We start from the raw sequence: 12,443 nt of genomic DNA, 5'->3' as shown, positions 1-12,443 counted from the left end.
GACCACGACTGTATGTTTGGGGTTTTTTGCGTAACCCAGCCAAAACAACTCATCTTTTCTATGCACTTCTTGTTGTTATTTTTATCTTCAGTACGTTACGTCTGTGTGACACTCTGGCTTTTTCCCCCAGCCAACAACGTCTGCTTCTACGGCGAATGTTCCTACTACTGCTCCACTGAGCACGCCCTGTGCGGTAAACCCGACCAGATCGAAGGCTCCCTCGCCGCCTTCCTGCCGGACCTCAATCTGGCCAAACGCAAGACGTGGCGGAACCCCTGGAGACGCTCTTACCACAAACGCAAGAAGGCGGAGTGAGAACCGCACCTCAATACGCTGAGCTCTGTCCCTCGATGAAATATTGATCTATTGTATCTATTTATACGTCCAGGTGGGAGGTTGATCCAGATTATTGTGACGAGGTGAAGCAGACGCCCCCGTATGACCGTGGCACTCGACTGCTGGACGTCATGGACATGACCATCTTTGACTTCCTGATGGGTAGGAGCCCACTATTTGCTTCCATCCTGTATTGCAGGGGTGTCCAAACTTTTTCCACTGAGGGCCACACACGGAAAAATTTAAGCATAGGGGGCCATTTTGATATTTTCCATTTTCAAACCATAACAAAATATATAGATTTTTTTTTTACCTTCAGGGCTCCCGGGGACCAGTCAAGGAAGGGTCCAGGGTCTCAGTCATTAAAATGTGAAAAATAAGTCAAATTATTATTATTATTTTTTACAGTAAATCTCTATATCAACTTCAGGTTGATATCAAGTAAAACAACAAAACAGGTTTTATGCCTTTTCTGTCAAAGACAACTTTGTTTTTTATAGTAAAACTGAAATATGCAGTATTTAGTAATTAGAGCCCTAAAAGATCAATAATGCAGGACACCATTGATTTGAATTATTTCATATTTTTGAGTAATCACAGTGAAAAGTTAAATAAAATCCCACTAAATATATTTGGGATCCAAAAGGTCCCCCACTCATAAAGTGATACATTTTTATTAGTTTTTTTTTTACTTTTCACACTTAAATTACGAGATCAACTTCAGATATATCTGTCAATTTTACGTTTGAACTATTATTTTGATTGTATTATGCTCTTTTGTCAAATAAAACTTTGATGTTTTTATATGGCAACCACACAAAATATGCAATATTTTTTCCACATAAAACATTTTAAAGTGACATTTTTTAAGTAATAATTAATTGTAACATAGATTGTCTTTTTTTTTTTTTTTCCGAGCAATGGCAAAAAAAATAAAAATAAACAAAGACCAAAGAAAAAACAACAACATTGCAACTATTTCTCATTAGATTTCACCTCATTCCACTTTTTTAAAATTGTTATTTTTTATTTTTGCAATACTATCAATTTTGCAATTTTTGCAGAATGTGTGGGGGGCCGGTAAACGATTAGCTGCGGGCCGCAAATGGCCCCCGGGCCGCACTTTGGACACCTCTGCTGTATTGGATATCGTTTTAAATTAGAGGGGTCACAAACATAATTAATGTGTTTGCTCCACTTACCAACCTTACGTACCGTATTTTCCGGACTATAAGGCGCACTTTAAAATCCTTTCATTTTCTCAAAACTCGACAGTGCGCCTAATGTACGGAATAATTTTGGTTGTGCTTACCGTCTGGGAAGCTATTTATTTGGCACGTGGTGTAATGATAAGAGTGACCAGTAGATGGCAGTCACACATAAGAGATACGTGTAGACTGCAATTTGACTCAAGTAAACAACACCAACATTTGGTAAGCTATGAAGCCGCACCGCTTGATGGATTGTACTGTGCTTCAACATAGGAGTATTATTCACCCAAGGGACTTTAGTTATTAGAGAGTTCTGGTCGGATGCTTTTTCACGGGACACATTTCTGGCATTTCATTCTGTTGCATCATGCACTTTGAGTCGAAAGGGGTAATAAGAGTGCTAAACCTATAGTGTGTGTGTGTGTGTGTTTGCGTGTGTGTGTGTGTTCTTGTATTTCTACCCTTCTTGAGACATCAACAAGAAAAAGTAGCGTCCATATGAGGAGGTGTGAACAAGTTAGGACATAAATCATGGTCCCAATACGAAAAACCATTGCATCTAATAGAAAGCCAAATACTAGAGTCCGTGAACATTGCTCCAAAGTCAGGATTTTTGGTTGATTTAATGTGCATACAAAAGTAAACATTGACAGGTGCAAAGGCAGCAATATATGATAAAACAAGACGACAGCCGGAAAAAAACCGCCAGGTGAAGCAGCTGATTGTACGACTTCCGGTGCTGACGTAAGACAACCCATATGTGACCATAGGATGAACAAATACACTACGCTACTAAGACTATAGTGGCCATTAACAGTTAGCTTCTACAGCTGGGTTGACCAAATTGCGGCACAGGGGCCATCTGTGGTCCTTGACTCCTTTGTCATCGGCCTTAAGCACATTACAAAAAAAATAAAAAAATAGAGATCTAATTTGCACCCCTGGTGGTGACATCTATCAAAATGAGGGTAGTTCCAAAAAGGAGGGTTTTTTCAAATTGACTGTGTGTCTGTTTTAAAAGTGCTCCGCCTCTGGTCAACATATGAAATAACAAGTGTGTGAAAGAAATTGGCCAAAACTTATGAAAAAAATAATAATATGTATATGTATATAGAGACATACTGTAATAACTTGAAGTAAATAATGAAGATTAAAAAAACTATTACAAACAAAAAGTTAAATTAAATTAAAAACATTTACTAAAAGCAGTCTTTTTCTCGCAGTGTGTTGACTTTTTTCTTATAAAATTGGGAACAATTTCTCATATTCTTTGTTTCTGTAATATTGCAATATTTTCTCATACATTTTTACATATTTTATGTAAAATTATTACTTTTTAATGCAAAATGGTGATATTTGTCATTAAAAATTATGACTTTTATCACAATATTGCCAATTTTTTGGTTATTTTTGTAAAATAGTGACAATTTTTTTAGGTATAATTATGACTTTTGTCATAATTTTGCCAAGTAAAATTCTGATTATTATTATAATATTGCCAACATTTTTAAGTTTTCTTATAAAATTGCGTCTTTTGTCGTGTAAAATTACGACTCTTTTCATAAAATTGCCAACATTTTAAGCTTTTGTTGTAAAATTGCAACTCTTATAGAGTAAAATTCCAAATGTTATCATAATATTGCACAAATGTTCAGTTTTTCTTGTAAAATTTTGACTTGCGTTGAGTGAAATTACAACTTTTAGTATAATACTAGAGGTAGGCATTTTTCGGTGGTCTCAAGAAGGTAACAAATACAAAATGTGTGTGTGTGTGTGTGTGTGTGTGTGTGTGTGTGTGTGCGTTCTTGTGTATTCGTGCCAATGTGACTTTGGATGTTGATTTCCCTTTCAGGTAATATGGATCGCCATCATTACGAGACCTTTGAGAAGTTTGGAAACGACACCTTCATTATTCACCTGGACAACGGAAGAGGGTAACGTTTAACCGTCTTAAATGTGCAGAAAAATGGAGAGAAAAGAAAAATTATATATTCTTTAGTGGTCACAATTGAAGGATATTTGATGTTTGCTATGATGTGCTGAGATATCTATACCAAGTTTACAGTCCTGAACATGAACAATCAATAATAATAATGCAATGTAGCTTTATAAAAGAGCATTTGTGAATGTAGTAAGATGTGTAATGCATGTATGTACATCACCAATGCAGGTTCGGGAAACACTCCCATGATGAGATGTCCATCCTGGTGCCTCTCAATCAGTGCTGCAGGTCAGAGGACAAAACCTTTTTCTTCAAATCAACATGTTTCTTGTTTACTACGGATCGTATTCCTCAAGTGAGAAAATGGTGCACAACTGCACGGATCCTGGCTGTGCGGCGTTCTCCCTCTCGACTCCGACTTAAGTCTGACACTGCGCGCCTTCATCCGAGATGCGCACTTTTGGGTGGGGCAACCTTTAAATGTGAAAACATTAGCAACATCTGGTAAGAAGCCCCCACAGGTAGGAGTAGAGGACAGGGGTCGGAGGCCACCCGACTCAAACTGATCAGAGTAATAATGGTAAATGGGTTATACTTGTATAGCGCTTGTCTACCTTCAAAGTACTCAAAGCGCTTTGATACTATTTCCACATTCACCCATTCATAAACACATACAGGTATTCACACACCGGTGGCGGGAACTGCCATGCAAGACACTAACCACGACCCATCAGGAGCAAAGGTGAAGTGTCTTGCTCAAGGACACAACGGACGTGACAAGGTTGGTAGAAGGTGGGGATCGAACCAGGAACCCTCAGGTTGCTGGCACGGCCACTCTACCAACCCCGCCACGCCGTCCCCCAATTTCAAGGAAAGATTGAAAGGTTAGAGTTACAAAGAAGGCAGCACGGTGGAACAGGGGTTAGTGCATGTGCCTCACAGTACGAAGGTCCTGAGTAGTCCTGAGTTCTATCCTGGGCGCGGGATCTTTCTATGTGGAGTTTGCATGTTCTCCCCATGACTGCGTGGGTTCCCTCCGGGTACTCCGGCTTCCTCCCACCTCCAAAGACATGCACCTGGGGATAGGTTAAATGGTGTGAATGTTGTCTGTCTATCTGTGTTGGCCCTGCGATGAGGTGGCGACTTGTCCAGGGTGTACCCCGCCTTCCGCCCGAATGCAGCTGAAATTGGCTCCAGCACCCCCCGCGACCCCAAAAGGGACAAGCGGTACAAAATGGATGGATGGATGGGCAATTTTCTTTAATGATTGGAAGTCGCATGTGTTTGTATTTGGTCACAGAATCCTTTAAAGGATTATTCTACTAAGGGCAAAAGTGCACATGTCCATCACAGATCGTCCACAGAGGGGGGTGTCCGCCCCCAGGACATTGGGGACATTAAAGGACAGCAGTAGTTGGATTTTAGGAGAGATAATGAAAACATTAGCAACATCTGGTAAGAAGCCCCCACAGGTAGGAGTAGGGGCCCGGGGAAAATAACCTGCTACCTTCAGATTAATGTGGACGTTCTCCGTTTTTACTCTTTCCTTTGGCTTTTCGTCCGACATGAAAGGTTAGAGTTACAAAGAGTGTGGGTTTTCGGCAAGGGGTGTTTAGTCAGTGGGGTCCGAGAGGACATCAGAATAGTGATTAGGTCAATACTGATTGTCCTGGAAGCACTAAATAGAACTCTTGATGTCACAAATAACATCAGGGTGGTTATAACGAGAAGTGAAACTTCATCCAGCCAGGAAGAAAGATATTTTGTAGCGTCAACATGGCGATGCACACTCACGTGCCTGGATCGATTCAGTTGTTCTATTTCTAATTTAAAATGTTATCTTTTTCATGGATCTCAATGACATTCGCAAGTATTAGTGAAACTTCATGCTCCACACAACCAAGAAGAAAAGGAAAGGTTGGCTCGGATGGTAGAGCGGCCGTGCCAGCAACCTGAGGGTTCCAGGTTCGATTCCAGCTTCTGCCATCCTAGTCACGGCTGTTGTGTCCTCGGGCAAGACCACCTTGCTCCCAGTGCCACTCACATTGGAGTATGACTGTGAATAAATGAGTTATTTAATTGGCAGCCACACTTCTGTCCATCTACCCCAGGGCAGCTGTGGCTACAAATGTAGCTCACCACCATCATGGTGTGAATGTGGAGTGAATGAACGATGGGTTCTCAGTTCACTGTGAAGCATTTTTAGTGGTCTGGAAAAGCGCTATATGAATCTAATCCTTTATTGTTGTTATTATTAAAAGGCGTCATGACAAAAGTCCGCCTCATTCTAGACTTCAACACTTTTACCTGACTTACGTGGAGTAAGGCAGGCTGGGATACTACGAATAAGAGAAGAATAAGCGCATAGAATAAAACTTAAGCCCAAATGGGAGAAAAGAGCCATATATGAACAAAAGTTTGCAGTCGAGTGTGAAGCGACTGGGGTGGGAATCCGCACCTCCAAGTCAGAGTCCGTGGTTCTCGCCCGGAAAAGTGTGCAGTGCCATCTCCGGGTTGGGGAGGAGATCTTTCCCCAAGTGGAGGAGTTCAAGTACCTCAGAGTCTTGTTCACGAGTGAGGGAAGAGTGGATCGTGAGATGGACAGGCGGATCGGTGCGGCGTCTTCAGTAATGCGGACGCTGTAGCGATCCGTTGTGGTGAAGGAGCTCAATTTACCGGTCGATCTACGTTCCCATCCTCACCTATGGTCATGAGCTTTGGATTATGACCGAAAGGACAAGATCACGGCTACAAGCGGCCCAAATGAGTTTCCGCCGCCGGGTGGCGGGGCTCTCCCTTAGAGATAGGGTGCGAAGCTCTGTCATCCGGGAGGAGCTCAAAGTAAAGCCTCTGCTCCTCCACATCGAGAGGAGCCAGAGGAGGTGGTTCGGGCATCTGGTCAGGATGCCACCCGAACGCCTCCCTAGGGAGGTGTTTAGGACACGTCCGACCTGTAGGAAGCCCCGGGGAAGACCCAGGACATGTTGGGAACACTATGTCTCCCGGCTGGCCTGGGAATGCCTCGAGATCCCCCGGAAGGAGCTGGACGAAGTGGCTGGGGAGAGGGAAGTCTGGCCCCCTCGACCCAACCTCGGATAGGCGGAAGAAAATGGATGGATGGATGGCTCAGTGAAGAAGGAGCTGAGCTGGAAGGCAAAGCTCTCAATTTACCGGTCGATCGACGTTCCCATACCCACCTATGGTCATGAGCTTTGGGTTATGACCAAAAGGACAAGATCACGGCTACAAGCGGCCCAAATGAGTTCCCGCCGCCGGGTGGCGGGGCCCTCCCTTAGAGAGAGGGTGCGAAGCTCTGTCATCCGGGAGGAGATCAAAGTAAAGCCGCTGCTCCGCCACATCGAGAGGAGCCAGAGGTGGTGGTTCGGGCATCTGGTCAGGATGCCACCCGAACGCCTGCCTAGGGAGGTGTTTAGGGCACGTCCGACCTGTAGGAGGCCACGGGGAAGACCCAGGATATGTAGGGAAGACTATGTCTCCCGGCTGGCCTGGGAACGCCTCGAGATCCCCCGGCAGGAGCTGGACGAAGTGGCTGGGGAGAGGGAAGTCTAGGCTTGGATAGGCGGAAGAAAATGGCTGGATGGATGGATGAAATATTGGAGCTTTCCAAACTACCAATTACAAATTGCCTAATTAATTGAATAAAATACATTTCTGAAATACTACAGTCTATGTAATCTATATTTGCATATCTGTAAAAATGCTCCTTTGTCTGTAGGGTGAAGAAGTCCACGTATCTCCGCCTCAAGCTGCTGTCTAAGGAAGAGTACCGGCTCAGCACTCTGATGGAGGAGTCTCTCCTCCGGGACCACCTGTCCCCCGTCCTCATCCAGCCTCACATTCAGGCCATGGACCGCCGACTGGGCCGGGTGTTGCAGGTCCTGGCTGACTGCTTGGCGAAAGAAGGCTACGCAAACGTGGTGGAGGAAGACATGGACGGCAAATCCAGCATCCACAGGGGCTCCGGTCACAGGTAGTGAGTGAGGGGGGCGACGTCCTTGTCTGGAACAGGAACAAGGGACCGCTGGGATGAATCCCACTTTTTCGTATCACGCTGAATTCAGTGAATTCCGAGACTTTTAACGTCCATTCCTCTATTTGAAGTGTGTTTATACGGGAGACGGACACGCAGGAGGAGAAAGACGTGGACATTTGTTGCAAAGGAGATAAAAGACGTCGTGTAAATGTTTGATCACATCAACACAGAGCAAGTGCAAAGATGGGCGGGTCAGAAGATAAGCTTTATCAGTACTAACGCATCTAAAGGGAAATGTGCCATGTTCTTAAATGTACATTAATTATTTCAAGTTTTTATTCTCGTCTTCGGCAGCTAGTGTCTTTTCCCGCTTCACGCCAAATACCGTAAATGCTCTTATTATGGCCAATTAAAACTCATTACAGTATATACAGTCGAGGTCAAAAGCCTTGAGTTTCCAATCATTTCTACAACTCTTATTTTTTTGTGATAGAGTGATTGCAGCACATACTTGTTGGTCACAAAAAACATTCATGAAGTTTGGTTCCTTTATGAATTTATTGTGGAAAATGTGAGCAAATCTGCCGGGTCAAAAGTATACATACAGCAACATACATTATCAATTTTGGTGATGTAAAAAAGTTACTATCCAATCAAATGAGCTTCATGGCATGGCCTCTTAACTTCATGTGAGTGATTATGATTGACGACTTTCTCCGAGCCCATTTAAATAGGGCTCATGTGATGCGGTCATCAGACTCGGTTACAAACGCGACAATAGGAAAGTCAAAGGAACTCGGTACAGATCTGAAAAAACGAATCATTGACTTGAACAAGTCAGGAAAGTCACTCGGAGCCATTTCAAAGCAGCTTAAGGTCCCAAGAGCAACTGTGCAGACAATTGTTCGTAAGTATAAAGTGCATGGCACAGTTTTGTCACTGCCACGATCAGGAAAAAAACGCAAGCTATCACCTGCTGCTGAGAGAAAATCGGTCAGGATGATCCAAGAGTCAACCGAGAACCACCGAAAAGCAGCTCTGCAATGAATTGGAAGCTGCTGGAACACAGGTATCAGTGTCCACAGTCAAGCATGTTTTGCATCGCCACGGACTGAGAGGCGACACCTTAAGGCGCGACTAAAGTTTGCTGATGATCACATGGACAAAGATAAGACCTTCTGGAGGAAAGATGTGTGGTCAGATGTAGGGATGTCCGATAATGGCTTTTTGCCGATATCCGATATGCCGATATTGTCCAACTCTTTAATTACAGATACCGATATCAACCGATACCGATATCAACCGATACATACAGTCGTGGAATTAACACATTATTATGCCTAATTTGGACAACCAGGTATGGTGAAGATAAGGTACTTTTTAAAAAAAATGAATCAAATAAAATAAGATAAATAAATTAAAAAATTTTCTTGAATAAAAAAGAAAGTAAAACAATATAAAAACAGTTACATAGAAACTAGTAATTAATGAAAATGTGTAAAATTAACTGTTAAAGGTTAGTACTATTAGTGGACCAGCAGCACGCACAATCATGTGTGCTTACGGACTGTATCCCTTGCAGACTGTATTGATATATATTGATATATAATGTAGGAAGCAGAATATTAATAACAGAAAGAAACAACCCTTTTGTGTGAATGAGTGTAAATGGGGGGAGGGAGGTTTTTTGGGTTGGTGCACTAATTGTAAGTGTATCTTGTGTTTTTTATGTGGATTTAATAAAAAAAAATTTTAAAAAACGATACTGATAATAAAAAAAACGATACCGATAATTTCCGATATTACATTTTAACGCATTTATCGGCCGATAATATCGGCAGACCAATATTATCGGACATCTCTAGTCAGATGAAACAAAAATTTAGTTGTTTGGTCACAATACCCAGCAATATGATTGGAGGAGAAAAGGTGAGGCCTTTAATCCCAGGAACACCACATCTACCGTCAAGCATGGTGGTGGTAGTATTATGCTCTGGGCCTGTTTTGCTGCCAATGGAACTGGTGCCTTATTGCAGTGAAACTTGCCGAGGGACATGTAAGCAAATATTAACATTGCTGTATGTATACTTTTGACCCAGCACATTTGCTCACATTTTCAGTAGACCCATAATAAATTCATAACAGAACCAAACTTCATGAATGTTTTTTTGTGACAAACTAGTATGTGCTCCAATCACTCTATTACAAAAAAATAAGAGTTGTATAAATTATTGGAAACGCCATTATGTCCTTCACAAGTGTATGTAAACTTTTGACCACGACTGTATACAACAAAACGTTGTTCTACATCAGTAACGACTTGGAGTGCATGACAAAGTATGAACAAGTACCGTATTTTTCAGAATATAAGCCGCTACACCTTTCCCACACTTTGAACCCCGCGGCCAGTTAAACGGTGTGGCTCATTTACGGATTTTTCTTCGCTAACGGCCGCAATGTTTTTTATTCAACAAATAAGTTTCATTGTTTGTTATTCTTTTGAATTTACTTCCTGTTTCGTTCCTTGAAGCATTCGTCCATCGCGTTGCTGCTCGAAGTTATTTTTCATTCGTCACTCTAAGCAATGTTTGTAAGTTCTACAACGTAACTAAAACAATTCACACTTACTGAACTGTCGCAGGTTTGATAGCAGTTTTTCCATGCACATTTGTACATGCCAGTGTGATGTAATCAAGCCGGCGTTGTTAGCATTGGCAAATATGCTAACACGTTTACAAGTGTCTGTGTTAGCATTATTAGCTTACAACGGCATTATTTTTTGTATTGTTTCAGTTTCGTAAATTTACCAAAAAAAACGTCGCCGTGGGGTTATTGAGTCTGTTTCTCTGATGGTAGAGCGAGCCTCAGCAGGCTAGTGGGTCCATGACCGTGACTTCTGTTTTGTTGGATCAGCCGTTTTACTGCCGTGTGACAGACACCGTTTGGACACAATTAAGGTATGTAAATGAACATTTACAAACTCCTTCATACCGGTATATATTTGCGGCTTATAGTCCGGTGCGGCTAATTCACAAAAGTATGTATTAAACATATTTATTTGCTCTAAAATTTGGTGGATGCGGCTTAAATACCGGGGCGTTTTACAGCCCTGAAAATACGGTACTGTATACTGGACAACACAGCTGTAACATAACTAAATGTTGAAGCCAACTGCTCAGTCAGCATTAATAGTGCTGATTAGTTCATTGTAAACAGCGCAGTTAGAGGTCTTTAAAGCTACTTTAAAGCTGCTTATTCGTTAAATTTACCTACTGCCATCTTGTGGAGGTAATAAAACACTAAATAGGGAGTTTGCCTACAGCCACAGTTTTTGTTGCCAGTATTCTTTTGGACCCAGTCGTATTTAGAGACCGAGGTGGGTATTTTACGACTATAGAGGACTTGGTGGTTCATTGACTGGAGAAGTAATTGGAACATTTACGGTTTGGACCAGGGGTGTCAAACGTACGGCCCACGGGCCGGATCAGGCCCGCGAACAGGTTTTATCCGGCCCGCGGGATGAGTTTGCTAAGTATAAAAATGAGCCAAAATTTTTAAATTGAAAGAAACTGCTGTTCTAAATGTGTCCACTAGATGTCACAATAGCAATTACTTGTATCTTTGTAGCTCATGCTACATATGTAAAAAATAATAATAATAATAAACCACATGATGTTATTACATCGAGGAAAATGATTAAACTACATAAATAAACATCCTGTAATTTTTATTTTGATATTATTTTTTTATCTTGATGTATTGAAAATGAACACCAATGAGTTGACTGATGAACATTATCACATCATTTATTCAGAAAGTATAAATAACGACAAATAAAGGTAGAATACTATAAAGAAAAACCGACAACATTATGAGTTGTACATTTTCAGAATGTGCTTTTTCTATTTCTAAATTTCTAAACAAAGAAAACAATCTGAAGTTGTCTTTATTTTTAAGTTATCGTGCCGTGATTTTACCAGTCCGGCCCACTCGGGAGTAGATTTTTTCTCCATGTGGCCCCCCGATCTAAAATGAGTTTGACACCCATTGGTTTAGATAATACAATACAACTGAACTTTTCTACTGTTGAAACATCACAAACATGTATTTATCCTGTCTTATTTGGTATTTTGTCCGCTAAACTTAACGCCATTTAAATTTCCATTCTAGAGATGTCCGATAATATCGGCCTGCCGATATATGCGTTAAAATGTAATATCGGAAATTATCGGTATAGTTTTTTTTATTATCGGTATCGTTTTGTTTTGTTTTTGTTTTTTTTTGTTTTGTTTTTTTTTATTAAATCCACATAAAAAACACAAGATACACTTACAATTAGTGCACCAACCCAAAAAACCTCCCTCCCCCCATTTCTTTCTGTTATTAATATTCTGCTTCCTACATTATATATCAATATATATCAATACAGTCTGCAAGGGATACAGTCCGTAAGCACACATGATTGTGCGTGCTGCTGCTCCACTAATAGTACTAACCTTTAACAGTTAATTTTACTCATTTTCATTCATTACAAGTTTCTATGTAACTGTTTTTATATTGTTGTACTTTCTTTTTTATTCAAGAAAATGTTTTTAATTTATTTATCTTATTTTACTAATTTTTTTAAAAAGTACCTTATCTTCACCATACCTGGTTGTCCAAATTAGGCATAATAATGTGTTAATTCCACGACTGCATATATCGGTTGATATCGGTATCGGTAATTAAAGAGTTGGACAATATCGGAATATCGGCAAAAAGCCATTATCGGACATCCCTAGTTCATTCACCTAAAATTAACGGGAACTTTATTATTTGCATTTGAAATCCATTCCAAAAAGAAGAAAAAAGTTGTTCACTTGTTAAAAAAGTATTTATTAAGTCAGTCGCTAAGATGGACGCTGGTTTCATTAATGTTGTGTTATTTTTGTGTACACATTTCAGAGTGTTGCATTGTAGG

At 41.0% G+C, this 12,443-nt stretch overlaps 1 protein-coding gene across 1 annotated transcript in view; it reads left to right on the top strand.

The window, feature by feature from the left end:
• Positions 1-9,002, top strand: part of fam20ca (FAM20C golgi associated secretory pathway kinase a) — a 103,861-nt gene extending 94,859 nt beyond the window's left edge. Inside the window, exons 6-10 of the mRNA XM_062037333.1 lie at positions 131-311; positions 389-498; positions 3,400-3,481; positions 3,718-3,777; positions 7,226-9,002. Coding sequence (XP_061893317.1) covers positions 131-311; positions 389-498; positions 3,400-3,481; positions 3,718-3,777; positions 7,226-7,484 — 692 coding nt within the window. The 3' untranslated portion in view covers positions 7,485-9,002. The remainder of the gene's footprint in view (positions 1-130; positions 312-388; positions 499-3,399; positions 3,482-3,717; positions 3,778-7,225) is intronic.
• The last annotated feature ends 3,441 nt before the right edge of the window (positions 9,003-12,443 follow it).

Source organism: Entelurus aequoreus, linkage group LG25, assembly GCF_033978785.1.
Source record: "Entelurus aequoreus isolate RoL-2023_Sb linkage group LG25, RoL_Eaeq_v1.1, whole genome shotgun sequence".
NCBI lineage: Eukaryota > Metazoa > Chordata > Actinopteri > Syngnathiformes > Syngnathidae > Entelurus > Entelurus aequoreus.
Note: the sequence above shows the minus strand (reverse complement) of the source record. Positions and strands in the feature narration are given on the sequence as shown.